The 22,394-nt window shown below is 38.1% G+C and overlaps 1 protein-coding gene across 2 annotated transcripts in view; it reads left to right on the top strand.

The window, feature by feature from the left end:
* Positions 1-22,394, top strand: part of LOC123504009 (respirasome Complex Assembly Factor 1-like) — a 56,552-nt gene that overhangs the window by 17,865 nt on the left and 16,293 nt on the right. Inside the window, exons 2-5 of one of the 2 annotated variants that reach the window (XM_045254207.1) lie at positions 5,622-5,725; positions 5,933-6,062; positions 14,744-14,810; positions 15,078-15,213. In XM_045254207.1, the coding sequence (XP_045110142.1) occupies positions 5,622-5,725; positions 5,933-6,062; positions 14,744-14,810; positions 15,078-15,103 (327 nt within the window). In that variant the 3' untranslated portion in view covers positions 15,104-15,213. Of the gene's footprint in view, positions 1-5,621; positions 5,726-5,932; positions 6,063-14,743; positions 14,811-15,077; positions 15,214-22,394 lie in introns of those variants that run through there. The other variant, XM_045254208.1, reaches the window with a different exon arrangement.

Here is a 22,394-nt window from a genome sequence, read left to right on the forward strand (position 1 = left end):
AAGAGGAAGAAAGAAAATTTGAAAAGATATTGTAGACAAGAGTAAGGAACATCCAAAATTATTTTACAGGTTCATAAATGGTAAACTTAAAAGAGAGAGTCCATTGAAAGATTAAAAGGAGAGCAAGGGATAGTAGATGACCCTAAGAATATAGCGAATTGCTAAATAATAGGTTTCAACAAGTATTTACTAAAGAAACAATGTTTGTAAAGCCTCAGAATGTAGAAGGAAATGTGCACATGGATGACATTAAGATACCTAAAAGGAGTTATATAAAATGTTGGAGGAACTTAAAGATGATAAAGCGATGGGACCAGATGAAGTTTCAGGAAAATTATTGAAGGAATGTAGAGAAGAATTGATAGATCCATTATATGATATAAGGTGCTCATTAGAAACGGGAAGTACCGGTAGAGTGGAAAAGAGCTGAAGTGGTGCCCATTTATAAGGGAGGCAGTAAGGAAGAGCCTCTTAACTATAGACCTGTGTCTTTAACAAGTGTGGTCGGTAAGATTTGTGAGAGGGTGATAAAGAAATATTGGATACGGTTCCTGGAGGATCATAAGTTATTATCGGATCATCAATTTGGCTTTAGGAAAGGGAGGTCATGTGTAACAAATCTACTGAGCTTTTATTCAAGAGTGGTTGACAAAATACAAGAGAGAGAGGGATGGATGGACTGTGTATATTTGGATTTAAAAAAGCTTTTGACAAGGTACCTCACATGAGACTGCTATGGAAATTAGAGATTTATGGAGGACTGAAAGGAAAAGTGTTAAAGTGGATGGAAAACTACTTGAGATGGAGGGAGATGAGAACGGTAATAAGGGATGCAAAGTCGGACTGGTTGGTGGTGGAGAGTGGAGTCCCACAAGGCTCAGTGCTGGCACCAATACTTTTCCTTGTCTATATTAATGATATGCCAGAGGGAGTAAACAGTTATATTAATTTGTTTGCGGATGATGCGAAGTTGTGTAGGTGTGTGAAGAGTGAAGAAGATTGTGAAATTTTACAGGCAGATCTGGATAAGATTTGGGAGTGGAGCAAGAGGTGGGAAATGGAATTTAATCTGAGCAAAAGTCATGTGATGGAGATGGGGAAGAGTGGAAGACGGCCAAGAGGGTCATATAAGATGGGTGAAGAAGTAGTGTTGAAAAAGGTGGAAAAGGAAAAGGATTTGGGAGTGATAATACAAGACCATGGGCAGTTTGAGGCTCATATTGATAAGATGTTTGGAGAAACGTATAATTTGATAAGAAATATTGGATTAGCCTTTCATTATATGGATAAAGATATGATGAAGAAATTAATTAGTACGGTAATTAGACCAAGATTGGAATATGCTGGAGTGGTTTGGTCCCTTTATAAAAGAAGCATATAAGGAAGTTGGAGAGATTGCAGAGAATGGCAACAAAAATGGTTCCGGAATTGGCAGAAATGACCTATGAGGAGAGATTAAAAGAAATGAATTTGCTTACCTTGGAACAAAGAAGAGAAAGAGGAGATTTAATACAGGTTTATAAACTGTTGAACGGACTGGATGAAGTGGATAATGAGCAAATGATGTTGAGAGAGGAAAACTTAAATAGAACTACGAGATCGCATAGTAAAAAGATAGCCAAGGGAATATGCTTGAAGGATGTGAAGAAATATAGTTTCCCACAAAGATGTGTGGAGGTGTGGAATGGTTTGAGTGAGGAGGTGGTGTCAGCGAGTGTGCATAGTTTTAAAGGAAAGTTGGATGTGTGTAGATATGGAGACGGGGCACACGAGTATGATACCCAGGCCCTGTAAAATTACAACTAGGTGAATACACACACACACACACACACACACACACACACACACACACACACACACACACACACACACACACACACACAAACAAATTTTCTAAACAAATTTCTCTAATCTCTCTCTCTCTCTCTCTCTCTCTCTCTCTCTCTCTCTCTCTCTCTCTCTCTCTCTCTCTCTCTCCTCCCTTTGTTTCTCTTCCTTTCGAAGATAAGCTACATGTGCCGCTTGTGTCTAAAATATTAGCAAATGTCACTCTCTCTCTCTCTCTCTCTCTCTCTCTCTCTCTCTCTCTCTCTCTCTCTCTCTCTCTCTCTCTCTCTCTCTCTCTCTCTCTTGAATAACTTTCTCTTAAGGCGATATAGTGACTAAAAATAGCAGCTTAATACACAAAGACGACAAGTATGACAAGTTTGCAGAGTTTCCGGCAAGACGGGCACTACCACCGTATATCATACAGGCGGGCTTTTTAACATCCGGCGAATTAAGGAGGCTGGAACCGGTTAGTGATATTTCAATGCATTTCAGTAGGAAAAATTGTTTTGAGATGTGAGCTCCATCATAGGATGAATTAAACACATATGTTAAGATACCACTATATATATATATATATATATATATATATATATATATATATATATATATATATATATACAGTAAGCCCCAAATTTAGCGAAACCCAGCTTAGCGAAACCCCTATTTAGCAAGTGTCTGGAAAAAGGCCAAGCCCTCAAGTTTAGCGATTTTCTCTCATATTTAGGGAATGTACCCCACTACACTGTCCTGCCTCCCGCTCACTCTGAGCCAATTGTCCTGCCTCCTGCTCACTCTGAGTCAATCGCGTGTCTGTTTGGCCGTGACGTCAGCACCACAGTGCCTCCGGCATTCCCGCTCGACACTTGATCTATTAATCCAGTGTGTGAACTCATTTTTTTGTGCTCCCATCCTCGCTGTTTAGTGCGTTTTGCTATCACCATGGCCTCCACTAACCCCTCCTACTCAGGAACGTCGATAGACGTTCATCACGCAAGACTCGGGGCATGTCGATCGACGTTTGGGCATTTTGGGCTATATTTTGGCTATTTTCTTCCCGTTTTCTTTGCTTGTGAGTTGGCAACACTCATCGGGAGTAAACATGTGCTATAGGTCAGTGTGTCACCAACTTCCACGATGGATGGTGAGAGCAAAAGTGATTCCACGGTGTCCAATTCCGTCACCTCTCCCACGCGTCTTACTTCTACACCTTGGGTCTCTCGTCATGTTGCGGGAAGACAACTTTTGAATGAGAGTGGTATCAAAAGGGCATTGGAATTAACAGTTTCTACAATAATAGAAAGTGAAGATAGCGATGTTCTTGGCTCTGATACGGATATAGGAGGTTCAACCACTGAGGGGGAGGACATTCTACCAACGTCACCAGAGAGAGAGAGAGAGGGGATACAAGGGGCCCGTTTTCTATCGCTGTAGCCAAGGCCGCTGGTGCCGATCGGACGCAAGGCCACGTACACCGATTATACCACCTCATTCAACCTGTGATATTTTGGTAACCATAGCATCTTGAAACTTCTGTTTTTTTGCATTGCAAAGAGAAAGAGTTGCTTGTGGGCAGAACACCATTTGTACTCATTCGTTTCTTGAATTTCCAATTGTAATCAGTATGTAAATAGAGGCTATTTTGTGCATTTCTTGCCAAAATTCCCGAGTTAGTGTGGGTGAAAAACTAAACGTCCCCAAGTTTTAGGGGCTAGTGGTTTGGGGATGCTGATTCTCATGAAGGTGGCAATGTTGCAGCTGTAAATGGGGACTTTGGGCGGACGAAAGACTGATTGGTATTTTTCCTTATTTAAAATAGTATTCAAATTTGGCGAAATACCAATTTAGCGATGGTTTTGGTAGACTAATAAGATCACTAAATGTGGGGGCTTACTGTATATATACAGTAAAGTCCCGGGTTACGTCGGTCTCTAGTTATGTCAAACTCGTAGTTATGTCAGTCCACTATAAGGCAATTTAAGATTAAAAAAACTGAAAATTTATAAATCGTAAAGCGAGGGATTTATTGTTATTGTTGGCCGCCAGGTGTCACTAGTGGTTACCCGCCACACCGCCCGCCTCACGCTTGAATACAATAACACCCTGCCTCAGTTCCACCACACCGTCGCCCCTGGCAAGAGTGTTATTCTACTTCTGTGTTTACTGACTCAAGTTCTTAGTATCTTGCTCAATGGCACCAAAGAGAAAACTCCTTAGTGACAGCAGTGATGCTAAGAAAAGGAAAACCATTACGCTACAAGAAAAAGAGGACATAATTAAAAGACATGAGAAGGGAGGCAGCAGCTGTGTGTGAGGGAATGAAGAAGAAAATGGGAAGCCCGTTACCATGACAACAGGGAGGTTGACAACCTTGAGGGCTCGCGCACCCATCACAACAATAACAACTCCGGAGCCTTCGCCTGGGCCACACGACACTCGCAGCTGACTTGCACCGTCTGCGCCTGTCTGCTGATCCCTATTGCCCTTTCCTATTGCATTTCCTGCTCCGCTGCCCACGCTTCTACTCCCACCGCACTGCACTACGCTCCCAGCTGTTCGCCCTAGGCGTCACAACATTCGACCTGCCCACCCTCCTGGCGGCCTCAGGCGTCCACCCCTCTCGGCAACCTGCAGTCCTTCACGTTCGGTAATCAACAACAAAAACAAGCTTGTTTCATATTCCTACATAGTTGTAAATATAACAATATAACCTTTAACTTACCTGAATGACCATAAACAATGATTGGTTGAAAACTTCGATAATATGCTTTGAAATGAAATCGAGTTACGTATAAAATCAACTTCGTCATGTTTCAGGATAAACTCTGAAAACCGAGACCTTATATATATATATAAGGTCTCGGTTTACGCCAGAGTTACGTTCCTGAAACATGACGAAAGTTGATTTTGTACGTAACTCGAGTTTGCATATTTCAAAGCATATTATCGAGTTTTCAACCAATCATTGTTTATGGTCATTCAGGTAAGTTAAAGGTTATATTGTTATATTATTTACAACTATGTAGGAATATGAAACACAAGCTTGTTTTTGTTGTTGATTAGGGCTGCGAACGCGAAGGTTGCTGAGAGGGGTGGACGCCTGAGGCCGCCAGGAGGGTGGGGAGGTCGAATGTTGTGACGGCCAGGGCGGACAGCTGGGAGCGTAGTGCAGTGCGGTGGAGTAGAAGCGCAGCAGCAGGAAATGCAATAGGAAAGGGCAATAGGGATCAGCAGACAGGCGCAGATGGTGCAAGTGAGTGGCGGATAACCACTAGTGACGCCTGGCAGCCAACAATAACAATAAATCCCGCGCTTTACGACTTATAAATTTTCAACTTTTTTAATCTTAAATTGCCTTATAGTGGACTGATGTAACTATGAGTTTGACGTAACTCGAGACCGACGTAACCGGGACCTTACTGTATATATATATATATATATATATATATATATATATATATATATATATATATATATATATATATATATATATATATATATATATATATATATATATATATATATATATATATATATATATATATATATATATATATATATATTTATATATATATATATATTTATATATATATATATATATATATATATATATATATATATATATATATATATATATATATTCAGTAAGAGCATGCTAGATAACTGCTATGTGTTGGATAGTTACAAATTTTTTTTCTACAAATTTTGGAATATTGAGAAAAATGCAAATAAGAAACTTTTTTCTTTTGATGCTCACTAATTTAGGAAAACATTTATATTTTCTTTGTGAACAGGATGAGTTTTTGGACGTGATATACTGGGGCCGGCAGGTGTTGGGAGTGGCGCTGGGTCTTGTGTGGGGCTTCATTCCTCTGAAGGGCTTCATTGGCCTGTTTCTGTGAGTTGCATGTATTACTGTATCACTTTTGTGGTGCGAGTGTTTTTATTGCCCATAGTATATATCGTGATGTCCATTGACCAGAATGAAAAAAAGTTTATTGTGATATTTGTGTGTGTCTGTTTTTAGTCTTTAAAGTACATGTATGGATCCAATGAACTTTATTTCTTGTTTAGTTATGTATTGATTTTTCTTTATCTTCCACAGATTCTGTGTGATTAATGCTGCTCTTGTATATTTCTATGCATCAAGTTTCCAAGGTATTGATGAAGAGGAATTTGGAGGAATGTGGGAATTGACTAAAGAAGGCTTTGTAACTTCCTTTGCTGGATTTTTGGTAAGTTTTTTATTCAGAGAAATATTATTTATATATGTACCACATGTGTTTGAAACCTCGGAGAGATTTATCTAAAATAAGTGACAAGGGACTATTACACCATGACAGAGGATGTTTAAGGTCTTTTACCATTAGTGGTCATGGTACCCATATATAAATTCTTATCACATCACATGATTAATATCTTTACAATCAGTATTTTTACATGATGCAAAATCAGGCTGTTTGAGGACTTATATAACTTACTATTTACGTTAACCAGACTGAAACTGTGCCTCTATCATTTATGGGCTGATGTAGACCCACATTGAATAAGACTTCCATGTATTCAGCATTGAGTTTTTTTCTAAGAATCTTTGTCTTATTTTGAAACAATACATACTCCTCAGTAAATAATCACATGCCACAAAAGACATTTAATTGGCACATAGATTTTGGTTCTTCAGAGAATTATGCAGACAACATTGCTAGAAATAAAGATTCTACAGATGTGTGCAGATTTACAATACTCCAGAGAATTAGTCTTTCTTTTTCAATAAAGAGAAAGTATTTGCCAATATGCCAAGGTAAAATTCATAACTTTCCAGACTGTTTGAATAAAAAAATCTAAGTTCACCTTGTATTCTAATTACTATCATTCTTTTTGAAATACAGAAAAAAATTAAAATTTTCAGTTGATTTCTCCAAAACCCTTGTGAAAGTAAAATTTTAATGTCTAAACTAAATATATTAAGAAGATTAGCATGGTTTGTTTCTTGGATGGAGGAACAGTTTCTAATCTGTGTTTTAACATTACCAGCTTAACACCTTAACCCATTAGTGCCCACTCATAGATCCCACTTGAATTTTTTTTTTATGAAATTTGGCACATAAGAATAATTTATACAAATAAAGAAAATTTTTTTTAGAAATTGCATTCGGAAATTAGGAAAATATGCACATCCTAAATTTAAAGTACTTGTGAGCACTACCCTCAGAAAAAACCTGTGAAATACAAAGAAAATCCTAAAAGAAGATGCTGGAAATTTGTATATATTATGAAATTTACTGAACCTCAATAACTGTTTGGGAATAAATGGGTGCCCTTAGCAAAATCACGAGATAATTTTAAAAATTTTGTTACTGAAATATTTTTACAGTTTATATTTAACTTCATTAATCTGACAAACGAGTATTATTTTCATTTCTGCACATGACCGAATAGAGTTCAAGAGAGTTATGTTTCCATTGTCCTTTATGCCCATCACCTTTCCCACCTTGCAATAAAAACATCAGACCAGGACAAAACAGACATTCATAAAACTAGTTATGCAGCGCTCAGTGCCATTTTCAGTTACGAGTTTTGATGGCATAGCATATAACCATATTATCTAGGAGGTCTACATTGCCCATGTGGGTGTTGTAAACCTTTCTGGTGTTTGGCTGGTCCACTTCTGCCTTTTTCCTTTCCTTTGATGAATACTTGAACAGAAAAAAGAGTACAGGCAACTCCTGCTTAACGAAGGTTCACACAACAAAATTTTGCTACAACGAAGGTTTCATTTTACTACCATCTGCTCATTTAACGAACACCAAACTCGCTTTAACGAAGTTTTGTCCAGGTAATTTTTTCCAAGTTTGAAAGCCCTGCTGTATCACACAAGCCGACAGGCTTTTGAATACACCAGCGCCTCTTATGGACAACACGTGCACCACTCACTCCCTATGTTCAAAACAATAACAGTGTCAGCAGCAGCTCGTGTTCCCTCGCTTAACTTACCACCAAAATGCCCTGCATGGTCACCTAGCATTGCTAAGAAGACCAGGAAGTCTCTTACTCTCAAAGTGAAGCTGGATATTATTCATAGATACGAGAGGCGAGAAAAATAATAGCATTGCTCTCCATCATCTTGACTCCATCTACTGTCTCTACTATTTTCAAGTCAGCAGACTCTATTGAGAAGGCTGGTGAGACCGTATCTTCCTTGCAAGCTAAAAGAACCACCTGAATTCGTGACTCTACAATGGATAAAATGGAAAGCCTTGTGGAAATGTGGTACATAAGTTTTGTATGTGATACAATGATGCGCCCTTTGTTTACATTCCACAGGTTGCCGGTTAGTGTCTTTCCTGTTTCACTCTCCCTCCCTTCATAAATTTAAGATCATCAACATTGTAAAGTTACGTACATACATACATTAGTGTACATTATAATGACTTAAATTAAACTGCCTAAATGTTTAACTTAATAATTTTTACTTTCATTAAACCTTTCACTGTACTATGATGCACTCTTGCATTGTTTACTCTCAATGGAAGTTCAAGTCAGGGGTTAAACTTGTTAGAATCGGTTCGCTTAAAGTTTCGCTTAATGAAGGGCTTTTAGAACGTAACCCTTGTTAAGCGGGGTTGCCTGTATATATATATATATATATATATATATATATATATATATATATATATATATATATATATATATATATATATATATATATATATATATATATATATATATATATATATATATATATATATATATATATATATATATATATATATATATATATATATATATATATATATATATATATATATATATATATATATATATATATATATATATATATATATATATATATATATATATATATATATATATATATATATATATATATATACACACACACATATATACACACACAGGCAACCGCCGCTTGACAAAGGTTCACACAACAAAATTTCACTACAACGAATGTTTCATTTAACTACCATCTGCTCGTTTAATGAGCACCAAACTCGCTTTAACGAAATTTTATCCAGGTAATTTTTTCCAAGTTTGAAAGCCCCGTTATCATGCAAACTGACAGGCTTTTGAATACAACAGCGCCTCTCGTGGACAGAACGCGCACCACTCACTCCCCCAGTTCAAAACAGTAACAGCGTCAGCAGCAGCTCGTCTTCCCTCGCTCAACTTGCCACCAAAATACCCTGCAATGTCACCTAGCGTTACTGAGAAGACCAGGAAGTCTCTTACTCTCGAAGTGAAACTGGATATTATTCACAGACAAGAGAGAAGTGAGAAAGCTAATAGCATTGCTTGCCACCATCTTGACTCCATCTACTGTCTCTACTATTTTCAAGTCAGAAGACTCTATTAAGAAGGCTGGTGAGACCATATCTTCCTTGCAAGCTAAAAGAACCACTTGAACTCGTGACTCTGCAATGGATAAAATGGAAAGCCTTGTGGAAATGTGGTACATAAGTTTTGTATGCGGTACAATGATGCGCCTTTCGTTTACATTTCACAGGTTGCCAGCTAGCGTATTACCCGCTCCATTCTCTCTCCCTTTATAAATTTAATATTATCAACATTATAAAGTTACATACATACATTAGTGTATATTATAATGACTGTCTTAAATGAAACTGCTTAAATGTTTAACTTCATAATTTTTACTTTTATTAAATCTTTTACTGTACTATGATGCACTCTCGTTTTGTTTACTCTCAAAGGAAGTTCAAATCAGGGGTTAAACTTGTAGAAAATTAGCTTAATGAATGTTTTTCTTTAGGAACATAACCCCTTTGTTAAGAGGGGGTTGCCTGTATATATATATATATATATATATATATATATATATATATATATATATATATATATATATATATATATATATATATATAACTATCTACTCGACATAACCTTCCAGACAACTATCCTCTCTTCTTCAATAACACTCAACTTCCCCTCTCCTCTACATTAAACACACTCGGTCTATCCTTCACTAAAAATCTAAACTGGAAATTTCACATCTCTACTCTTGCTAAATCAGCTTCCAAGAAGTTAGGTGTCCTATGGCGTCTTCGTCCATTTTCTCTCCCTCCCAGCTGCTTGCTCTGTACAAGGGCCTTATCCGCCCGTGTATGGAGTATGGCTCTCATGTCTGGGGGATCCACACACAGCTTTACTAAACAAGGTGGAATCTAAAGCTTTTCGTCTTATCAACTCTTCTCCTCTAACTGACTGTCTTGATTCTTTAAGTCACCGCCGCAATGTTGCATCTTTATCTGTCTTCTACCGCTGTTTTCATGCTGTCTGCTCTTCTGAACTTGCTAACTGCATGCCTTCCTCCCTGCTGCCCTCGCTGCACAAGACACTCTACTTCTTCTCATCCCTATTCTGTCCATCTTCCTAATGCAAGAGTTAACCAGTATCTTCACTCCTTCATTCCCTACACTGGTAAACTCTGGAACTCTCTACCTGTGTCTGTATTTCCACCTGCCTATGACTTAAACTCTTTCAAAAGAGGAGTGTCAAGACACCTCTTACGTTAACTGGACCCTCCTTTTAGATTTTTTTTGTTTTTTCTCTTTCTACTTTCTTCTTAACAGGGCCTGGCAACCAGCGGATTTTTTTTTTCCAACACTTTGTTTGCCCTTGGCCAGTGCCCTTGTAATGTAAAAAAAAAAAAAAATATATATATATATATATATATATATATATATATATATATATATATATATATATATATATATATATATATATATATATATATATATATATATTTTTTTTTTTTACGTCCCCTATTATATTAGGGATAGGACGGTGCCTCCTGACAGAGGAGTCAGGAGGACTTCAGTTTTGGCATTTGGGAACCGTTCAGTGGATGCCCTTCTAACCTCGGACCGTGGCCAGGATTCAACCCGGCGCTTGAGAACCCTGGGGCTCATATGCTGTCCCACTGCACCACTGCCCCTTATATATATATATATATATATATATATATATATAAAGAGAGAATGAGAGAGGAAGAAAGTGGGAGAATTATATATTTACCTAGTTGTATATTACAGGGTTGGAGCGGAGCTCATAGTCACCTGTTTGTGTATTTACCTATTTGTATTTACCTATTTGTGTATTACAGTGCCCGAGCTAAGCTCTCTATGTCCTGTCTCCTTGTCTACTCCTGTCATATCTCTCTTTCATCTGATTGACACACACCGCATCAACGACATCACTGCTCAGTTTATTCCACTTATCAATACTACGATGCGGGAAACTGTACTTTTTCACGTCATTTAGACAGATGTCTTTTATTAGTTTTTTTCCATGTCCTCGGAGATGATTACTTGTGGTCACCTTTATCAATTCTCTGTCCAATATGTCAATCTTGTTCACCAATTTATACATAGTTATCATGTCACCCTTGTTCTTCTCTCTTCTAATGTGGTCAGCCCCAGCTTCCTCAGTCTTTCCTCATAGTCTAACTCCTGAGTCCTGGTACCATCCTTGTTGCCAGCCTCTGTACCCTTTCCACCTTCTTCACATTTTTCTTCATGTGTGGTGACCAGACAAGCTGCATATTCTAACTGGGGTCTTATTAAAGTGCATAGTATCTTCTTCATCATTCCTTCATCTAGGTAGTGGAATGCAAGACCAATATTTTGAAGCATGTTATATGTTTTCCAAATATCTTGTTAATGTGTTTCTCCGGTGACAAAGTGTTTTGCATGGTTACTCCTAAGTCTTTCTCCTCATTGGTCTCTTCAATTTTCTCATCACCCAGCCTGTAATCCCTGTTTGGTCTGTATCTACTTCTTCCCATTTTCATAACATGGCTCTTGTTTATATTAAATTCCATCTGCCACTCTTTACTCCACTCATATATTTTATCAAGATCTTCCTGTAACTTGTTACAATCTTCCACATTCTTTACTCTCCTCATAATTTTAGTATCGTCCAAAACATAATCATGTAACTGTCAATTCCTACTGGCATATCATTAACATAAATAAAAAACATGATGGGACCAAGCACTGACCCTTGTGGAACTCCACTGGTTACCTTCTTCCACTCGGACTTCTTTCCTTTCACCACTGTTCGCATTTCTCTTCCCACTAAGTAATTTTCCATCCATTTTGCTAGTTTATCACTTACTCCTCCAATCTTCTTTAGTTTCCACATCAATCTATTGTGTGGCACTTTATCAAAGGCCTTTCTCAAGTCCAGGTAAATAGCATCCACCCATCCCTCTCTATGTTGTAGTATGTCAGTCACTCTTGAATAAAAACATAATAAATTGGATATACACGATCTTCCTTTTCTGAAACCAAACTGCCTTTCACTCAGAATGTTTTCACTTTCTAGATACTCACTCCACTTAGCTTTAATTACTTCTTCACATACCTTGCACAATATACTAGTCAACGATACTGGTCTGTAATTTAACGGTTCCATTCTACTACCATTCTTATATATAGGCACAATGTCAGCTCTTTTCCACTCTTTCAGGACTATTCCTGTTCGTATGGAGGTTTCCACAATATCAAATATGGGGTTCAACAACTGATCCTTACATTCTTTAGCAACCTCCCAGATATGCCATCAGGCCCCATTGATTTATTAATATCCAAGTTACTTATAATTTTCCTTATATCTTCTTTAGTAACCATGATGTCCTGCATTTGCTTTATTTTCACAGGCCTTTCTCCTGTAAAATGCTCCTCCTTTGTAAACACTTTGCAAAAGTTGTTGTTCAAAATTTCAGCTATATCTCTAGCATCCTCATATACTTCTTCCCAACTTTTACTTTTTCTATTGCCTCCCTTTTATTTAATTTTCCATTTATGAATTTGTAAAACATTTTAGGGTCACTATCACAGTTTTCCACCACTCTGTTCATATTCCTTCTGTGCTGTTCTCCTTACTTCAACATATGTATTCCTTGCTGTTTTGTAGACTTCTCTTGATAATACTTCACTGTTTTTCTTAAGTTTCTTCCATGACTTTTCTTTCTTTTTTGCTTCGTCACAATTTCTATTAAACCACTGCGTATTATTTAAAGTCCTCATTCTGTGATATGGCACAAACTTCTTCACAGCACAGTTATATAAATTTATAAATTTATCATATTTCAATTGCATATCCACTTCCTGGTACACTACAAACCAGTCAATTTCATTAAAGAACTCTCTTATATGGTTGTAATTTGCCCTGACATAATTTAATTTTTCCTCCTTGTACTCTACACTCTTTTCCATGCTTAATTCGGTATCCAGCTCAAATCTTAGGACATCATGGTCGCTTTTCCCCACGGGACATTCATGTTCAATTTCCTCTTTAGGGAGATGCCCCTGGTAAATACCAAATCCAACCTCGCTGCAACATCCTGTCCCCTGCACCTTGTTGGTGATCTCACCCACTGTGTCATCAAGTTATTTGTTGCTATGTTTAACAATTCCTCTGCCCACTCACCACCATTCACCACTTCATAGTCTTCCCACACTATTTCCTTACAGTTAAAGTCCCCGACTATCATCACTCTATCCTTTCTGATGAGTTCTTGCTTCATTCTGTCTAGAGTATTTCTCATCACCACTTGATACTGTTCATAATTCCAAGCACTGGTTCTGGGTGGTATGTATACTGTTATAATATTAATGTCCCTCTTACCATCTGTTATAAGCATACTTATCAATTCCTCATTTCCCTTACTAAAGTTCACCTCCTTCACTATCAGATCTTTTTTAGTAGAAACCATTATACCACCACCACCTTTATTCTTTCTATCATTTCTCCATACTTTGTAGTGTTTTACATCAATCTAGCTTTACTTTGGGCCTTAAATTTGTTTCCACCACACACATTATGTCCGGTTCACTGTTTCTTAGGTAATCCATACATTCTAGCCTTTTAGACAGAAATCCATCTATATTCGTGTATGTCACTTGAATTCCATTCCTAATCTCTTTCTTCCATGTTTCAGTCTGTGTACTGTCTATTCCATCTGTTTTATCCACCACTTCTTCAGCCTTCCATTTCTCATCCTCCAAAAAAAAACTTGGTCTTTTCTTCCTCAGTTCTTTCCTCATTCTTCTCTCTCACTTCAATTACAAGCTCTCTCATTTTCATTCTTTCCCCGTGTCATTTCTTCTTATGTAAATTGTTTTGGTTTCCTCAGAGTCTTTAAGTTTCCAGGCCCTCCTCAGTAAGGCCTTGCTGCCACCTGAGACTTTAATTTCAATTTTAATGGTCTACTCTTGCCTTCTTCATAAGCTCCTAGTTTCACACTTTCCTCTACCTCATCATATAGGCATTTGTCCTCCTCGGAGATCTTATTCAGTAAAAACTTAATCCTGTCATTTTCCTTATCCCTCCTATCTTGCCAATTCTTGTTAGTTTCCTCTCTTAAACCTGTTATGATCATGCATTTTTTCTTTTCAGCAATATCTCTCACCACATACTCATTTTCCTTCAAAGCCTTAACCATTTCACTCTGTGTAATCACTTTATTTTCTTCTTACTTTTTCATTATCTCTTTGAAGGACTTCTGTACTTCTTCGTTTTCATGTTTCACTTCCTTCATTCTAGTATCAATTAGGTTGAGGCACTCAACCTTCCCTAAGTCACCTTCGGATATTTTCTTTTCCATTTTAGGTAGTTTAGCCTTCATTTCGTCACATTGTTTCCTTAGATGCTGATTTTCTTTTTCCATTTCCACTTTCTCTTTCAGTAATTCCTTGTTCTCTTTTGGTAGCATGTAGATTTCTTTTTTGAATGTACCATTCTCCGCTATAACCCTATCTAACTTCTCTTCTATTTAGAAACTTACTCTCTAATGCCTGAATTCTTGAATCCATGTCTAATTTGTTTAGTCCACTTGGAGTGGTCACAAATCCTTCGAAATCTCTTGTGTTTCTAGGGATGGATGTCATGTTACCGCCAGCTGTTCCGGCCAAAACAAAACAAAACGCCGCCGACACTCTCCGGTTAGGGTCCACTCCCCATTTTCACTTGAAAATGGCCCACTTTCTGCACTTTTCAAGAGCAGGACACTAACTATACCCCACAGAGATACCCAGGCCTATGCTCATGCCATGAGGATAACCTTGACTCCGTGGCAATGAGTGATAGTGAATTATTAATGAAATACCGCGGTATTTCATTAGTAATTCACTATCACTCAGTGCCACGGAGTCAAGGTTATCTTCATGGCATGAGCGTATATGAATACTAAGATATGATATCCATTATAGCAGGCAATAGAGGAGTGAAAACATAAACATCATGATGAAAGTAACACGCAAGCAAAAGGGTCACAAGAAGAAGAAGAAGAAGCGGCTGAGTGGCGGCGAGTCTCCTGCTTCGTCTGTGACTCATCTCATCTCTGCTTTCTTTTTTGGTATTCCATGTAAGATTTCACTTTATGCATTACAAAACAATCTTTTCTTCAGGGCAAGGTTCGTAAAAAGCTAATAGAAAAGTTGTTTTTGAACATAAATGCATTATATAAGACAGTAACACCACCTGGAGAGGTGGTGTTCCCAGCAACCTCAGAGCAACCTGATAGCAACCTTGTCACCGTCCCTCCACACGTTCATGGATGCCATTTCGCGGCAGGAGGTTGCTCTGACGTTGTTAAAGAATCTTGGATCTAGCTCCAGGAGCGCTAGAGACAGAGGCGGGGAGCCAGCCAATCACAGTGAAACTACCGCGTTCGTTCCCTCACCCAGCAAATTCAAACTCAGAAAATTCGCTAAAACGGATGTGGTTGTACATTATGCAGATTTTTGGTCTAACTTTATATAGTACGTTAAACTGGAAATTAGTTAAACGAACGTTTGTTAAGCTGAGTATTACTGTACTTCACTATTTAATAGAGTGTTGACTATTGAACGTAAATTAGATAAATGGATAAAAGAGAGTATGGGAATTAAAGAGAATGAAAAACAGGTAAAAGAGCTCCAGAAATTGAAAGAAAGGATAAAAAGAGTGGAAGAAAACGAAGGTAGGTTAAGAGCAGAAAATGAGGAATTAATAAAAGGAAGTAGCTAACTACAAGTAACAGATGGAAGAAGAACTTGGTAAAGCCGAGAAAGAAAAAGAGGAGCTGAAAGATCTAGTTAACAAAGAAGAGGAAAAGTACAAGACGTGATTAAAAAAAGAAGTACAGGCATGGAGAATCCAAGATAAGAAAGACAAGGAAACATTTCAGGAAGTATTTCAAGAACAGTTAAAAGAGAGAGATGAGAATATGACAAACAAAATTATAGGAGTCCTTAAGAAAAAAGAAAATCTAGTAAGAGAAATTGCAGAAAAAAAAGTGTTATTATTTTTGGCTTGAAAGAAAATTTTTTTGAATATAGCCCAAGAAGGGAAAAAGAGGAAATGAAATCAGTAAAAGACCTACTGAAAAATCTAAATGACGAGGATAAACAGAACTTAGAAGAGGAAGTAGAAGAAATCCACAGAATGTGACCATATCAAGAAGGAACAGTGAGACAGGAGATACTAAAATCACAAGCAACAACAGAAGAAATACTATATAGAACAACAAAACTCAGAGAAACAGAAGGTTGCAAAGATATATATATATATATATATATATATATATATATATATATATATATATATATATATATATGAATAAAAATTAGGAAGAAAGGAAGAGACAGAATGAACTGGTGGCAGAAGCAAGGCAAAACATAATGAAAGGTCAGAGGAGGAGAAGGCATTTTTTTGGAGAATTCTAGGAGACAGGATGAGGAAATGGTATATAAGAGAGAAGGAAGAGAAAAAAATGGAGGAAGTTTATCTAAAAAATGATAAGAACAAGAGATTGAAAATTATGTATACGAACATAGATGGGGTTTTGTCAAGTAAATTAGAATTAAGAAGAACCAGATATTGTATGCCTGGTTGAAACAAAATTAAATGAGGCAATAAAAATAGACATGGATAATAGGTATAATATATGGAGGAGAGACAGAGTGGGTAAAGGATGAGGAGTCATGATGATGTTAAGGAAACAGATAGTGATAAACCAAGTGAAGTGTGGGAGGAAGGAAAAGCAGAATTACTGTATATTAAGTTACATATTAATAATAAAGAGTTAACAATCATTGGAACATATGTGCCACCAAAAACAAACTCATGGACTAACCAAGAATATAAAGACATGATATATGACACAATAAGGAGTCTTACAAGAATCATTAAAGAAAGGAGAAAAGTGGTATTGGTAGGAACAACATGCCAGAAGGAGTGAACAGCTACATAAATCTGTTTGCAGATGATACAAAATTGTGGAGAGTTATAAAGCAAAAGAAGGATTGTGAAATACTGCAAGAAGACCTAAATAAGATCTGGGAATGGAGTAAAAAGTGGGAAATGGAATTCACTGTGAACAAAAGCCATGTCATGGAAATGGGAAAGAGTGAAAGACGACCCATGGGAATCTATAAGATGGGAGATGGAGTAGAACTGGAGAAAGTAAAAAAGGAAAACATATAATTTGCTAAGGTATATTGGAGTAGCATTTCACTACATGGACAAAGAAATGATGAAGAAATTGATAAGTATTATAAGACCCAGATTGGAATATGCAGGAGTAGTGTGGACCCCTCATAAAAAGAAACACATAAGGAAGTTGGAGAGACTACAAAAAATGGCTACAAGAATGGTTCCAGAATTTGAAGGGATGACATATGAGGAGAGACTAAAGGCTATGGATCTACCAACCCTGGAACAAAGAAGGGAGAGAGGAGATCTGATACAAATTTATAAATTGATCAATGGAGTGGACCAAGTGGATAATGAGAAACTGATCCTGAGAGAAGAACTTGATATGAAGTCCAAGTGGAGAGCAGTAGAAAGCGGAGTGCCACAGGGGTCAGTATTGGCACCAATACTTTTCCTCATTTATATTAACGACATGCCAGAAGGAGTGAACAGCTACATAAATTTGTTTGCGGATTATACGAAACTGTGCAGAGTTATAAAGCAAAAGGAGGATTGTGAAATACTGCAAGAAGACCTAAATAAGATCTGGGAATGGAGTAAGAAGTGGGAAATGGAATTCAATGTGAACAAAAGCCATGTCATGGAAATGGGAAAGAGTGAAAGACGACCTGTGGGAATCTATAAGATGGGAGATGGTGTAGAACTGGAGAAAGTCAAAAAGGAAAAGGACTTAGGAGTGATGATGGAAGAAAACAATCAACCAGTAAGCCATATTGATAGAATTTTTAGAGAAACATAATTTGCTGAGGAATATTGGAGTAGCATTTCACTACATGGACAAAGAAATGATGAAGAAATTGATAAATACTATAATAAGACCTAGATTGGAATATGCAGGAGTAGTGTGGACCCCTCATAAAAAGAAACACATAAGAAAATTGGAGAGGCTACAAAAAATGGCTACAAGAATGGTCCCAGAACTTGAAGGATGACATATGAGGAGAGACTAAAGGCTATGGATCTACCAACCTTGGAACAAAGAAGGAGAGAGGAGACCTGATAAAAGTCTATAAATTGATCAACGGAATGGACCAAGTGGATAATGAGAAACTGATCTTGAGAGAAGAATATGACATCCAAGCACAAGATCGCATAGTAAAAAGCTGAGAAAGGAAGATGTCTGAGAGATATTAAAAATATAGTTTCCATGAGATGTATTGAGACGTGGAACAGTTTAGATGAAGAAGTAGTGTCTGTAAAGAGTGTGCACACTTTTAAAGTAAGATTGGATAAGTGTAGATATGGAGACGGGGCCACACGAGCATAAAGCCCAGGCCCTGTAAAACTACAACTAGGTAAATACAACTAGCATTTCCCTACATGGACAAAGAAATGATGAAGAAATTGATAAATACTATAATAAGACCCAGATTGGAATATGCAGGAGTAGTGTGGACCCCTCATAAAAAGAAACACATAAGAAAATTGGAGAGGCTACAAAAAATGGCTACAAGAATGGTCCCAGAACTTGAAGGGATGACATATGAGGAGAGACTAAAGGCTATGGATCTACCAACCTTGGAACAAAGAAAGGAGAGAGGAGACCTGATACAAGTCTATAAATTGATCAACGGAATGGACCAAGTGGATAATGAGAAACTGATCTTGAGAGAAGAATATGACACCAAGCACAAGATCGCATAGTAAAAAGCTGAGAAAGGAGATGTCTGAGAGATATAAAAATATAGTTTCCAGAGATGTATTGAGACGTGGAACAGTTTAGACGAAGAAGTAGTGTCTGCAACGAGTGTGCACACTTTTAAAGTAAGATTGGATAAGTGTAGATATGGAGACGGGGCCACACGAGCATAAAGCCCAGGCCCTGTAAAACTACAACTAGGTAAATACACAGAGAAGAATTGATTGATCCATTATATGATATTATAAGGTGTTCATTAGAAACAGGGGAAGTACCAGTAGAGTGGAAGAGAGCTGAAGTGGTGCCCATTTATAAGGGAGGCAGTAAGGAAGAGCCTCTTAACTATAGACCTGTGTCTCTAACAAGTGTGGTCGGTAAGATTTGTGAGAGGGTGATAAAGAAATATTGGATACGGTTCCTGGAGGATCATAAGTTATTATCGGATCATCAATTTGGCTTTAGGAAAGGGAGGTCATGTGTAACAAATCTACTGAGCTTTTATTCAAGAGTGGTTGACAAAATACAAGAGAGAGAGGATGGATGGACTGTGTATATTTGGATTTAAAGAAAGCTTTTGACAAGGTACCTCACAAGAGACTGTTATGGAAAGTAGAGATTTATGGAGGACTGAAAGGAAAAGTGTTAAAGTGGATGGAAAACTACTTGAGATGGAGGAGATGAGAACGGTAATAAAGGATGCAAAGTCGGACTGGTTGGTGGTGGAGAGTGGAGTCCCACAAGGCTCAGTGCTGGCATTTTTTTTTACATTACAAGGGCACTGGCCAAGGGCAAACAAAGTGTTGGAAAAAAAAAATCCCGCTGGTTGCCAGGCCCTGTTAAGAGGAAAGTAGAAAGAAAAAAAAAAAAATCTAAAGGAGGGTCCAGTTAACGTAAGAGGTGTCTTGACACTCCTCTTTTGAAAGAGTTTAAGTCATAGGCAGGTGGAAATACAGACACAGGTAGAGAGTTCCAGAGTTTACCAGTGTAGGGAATGAAGGAGTGAAGATACTGGTTAACTCTTGCATTAGGAAGATGGACAGAATAGGGATGAGAAGAAGTAGAGAGTCTTGTGCAGCGAGGCCGCAGGAGGGGAAGGCATGCAGTTAGCAAGTTCAGAAGAGCAGACAGCATGAAAACAGCGGTAGAAGACAGATAAAGATGCAACATTGCGGCGGTGACTTAAAGAATCAAGACAGTCAGTTAGAGGAGAAGAGTTGATAAGACGAAAAGCTTTAGATTCCACCTTGTTTAGTAAAGCTGTGTGTGGATCCCCAGACATGAGAGCCATACTCCATACACGGGCGGATAAGGCCCTTGTACAGAGCAAGCAGCTGGGAGGAGAGAAAAATGGACGAAGACGCCATAGGACACCTAACTTCTTGGAAGCTGATTTAGCAAGAGTAGAGATGTGAAATTTCCAGTTTAGATTTTTAGTGAAGGATAGACCGAGTGTGTTTAATGTAGAGGAGAGGGAAGTTGAGTGTTATTGAAGAAGAGAGGATAGTTGTCTGGAAGGTTATGTCGAGTAGATAGTTGTAGAAATTGAGTTTTGAGGCATTGAACAAAACCAGGTTTTCTCTGCCCCAATCAGAAACAAGTGAAAGATCAGAAGTTAGGCGTCCTATAGCATCTCGCCTTGAGTCATTTAATTGTTGTTGGGTTGGGCGTCTGTTGAACGCTGTTGAATAATGCAGGTGGTATCATCAGCATAGGAGTGGATAGGGCATTGAGTCAGATTTAGGAGATCATTGATGAATAATAGAAAGAGAGTGGGTGATAGGACAGAACCCTGTGGAACACCACTGTTGATAGTTTTAGGGAAGAACAGTGACCGTCTACTACAGCAGCAATAGAACGATCGGAAAGGAAACTGGAGATGAAGGTACAGAGAAGGATAGAATCCGTAGGAGGGTAGTTTAGAAATTAAAGATTTGTGCCAGACTCTATCGAAGGCTTTCGATATGTCAAGGCCGACAGCAAAGGTTTCACCGAAGTCCCTAAAGAGGATGACCAAGATTCAGTTAGGAAAGTAAGAAGATCACCAGTAGATCTGCCTTTACGGAAACCATACTGGCAATCAGAGAGAAGGTTGTGAGCTGATAGATGCCTCATTATCTTCCTATTAAGGATAGACTCAAAGGCTTTAGAAAGGCAGGAAATCAAAGCTATAGGGCGGTAGTTAGAAGGATTGGAGTGGTCACCTTTTTAGGGACAGGTTGAATGTGAGCAAACTTCCAGCAAGAAGGATAAATAGAAGTAGAGACACAGATGAAAGAGTTTGACCAGGCAGTGAGCGAGTTCGGAAGCACAGTTTTGAGAACAACAGGAGGGACTCCATCCGGACCGTAAGCCTTCCGAGAATCAAGGCCAGAGAGGGCCAGGAAAACGTCTTTATAAAGAATTTTAATTTTAGGGATGAAGTAGTCAGAGGGTGGAGGAGTAGGAGGAATATGCCCAGAATCATCCAAAGTTGAGTTGGTAGCAAAGGTTTGAGCGAAGAGTTCAGCTTTAGAAAAAGAAGAGACAGCTGTAGAGCCATCTGGATGAAGTAAAGGAGGGAAAGACGAAGAAGTAAAGTTGTTAGAGATATTATTGGCTAGATGCCAGAAATCTCGAGAGGAGTTAGAATTGGAAAGACTTTGACATTTTCTATTGATGAAAGAGTTTTAGTAAGTTGGAGAATAGATTTGGCATGATTACGGGCAGAAATATATAGGGCATGAGTTTCAGCAGTTGGATGGCTACGGAACCGTTTGTGAGCCGCCTCTCTATCATTGACAGCACGAGAACAAGCAGAGTTAAACCAAGGCTTTTTAGCTTTAGGGTTAGAGAAAGTATGAGGAATGTATAGCTCCATGCCAGAGATAATCACCTCTGTTATGCGCTCGGCACAAAGAGAAGGATCTCTGACATGAAAACAATAATCATCCCAAGGAAATCAGAATAGTACTGCCTTAGTTCCTCCCACTTAGCAGAGTTAAAATGCCAGAAGCACCTCCGCTTAGGCGGGTCCTGAGGCTGCACTGGAGTGATAGAACTGGTAACGGAAATTAGATTGTGGTCGGAGGAGCCCAACGGAGAGGAAAGTTTAACAGAGTAAGCAGAAGGGTTGGAGGTTAGGAAAAGATCAAGAATGTTGGGCGTGTCTCCAAGGCGGTCAGGAATACGGGTGAGAACTTCACTAGCTGCTCTAGGTCATGAAGGATAGCAAAGTTGAAGGTTTGTTCACCAGGTTGGTCAGTGAAAGAAGATGAAAGCCAAAGCTGGTGGTGAACATTGAAATCTAAAATGGAGATCTCAGCAAAGGAAAGTGAGATAAGATGTGCTCCACCTTGGAAGTCAAATAGTCAAAGAATTTTACATAGTCAGAGGAATTAGGTGAGAGGTATACAGCACAGATGAATTTAGTTAG

This window comes from Portunus trituberculatus, chromosome 15 (genome assembly GCF_017591435.1).
Source record: "Portunus trituberculatus isolate SZX2019 chromosome 15, ASM1759143v1, whole genome shotgun sequence".
NCBI classification, from domain to species: Eukaryota; Metazoa; Arthropoda; class Malacostraca; order Decapoda; family Portunidae; genus Portunus; species Portunus trituberculatus.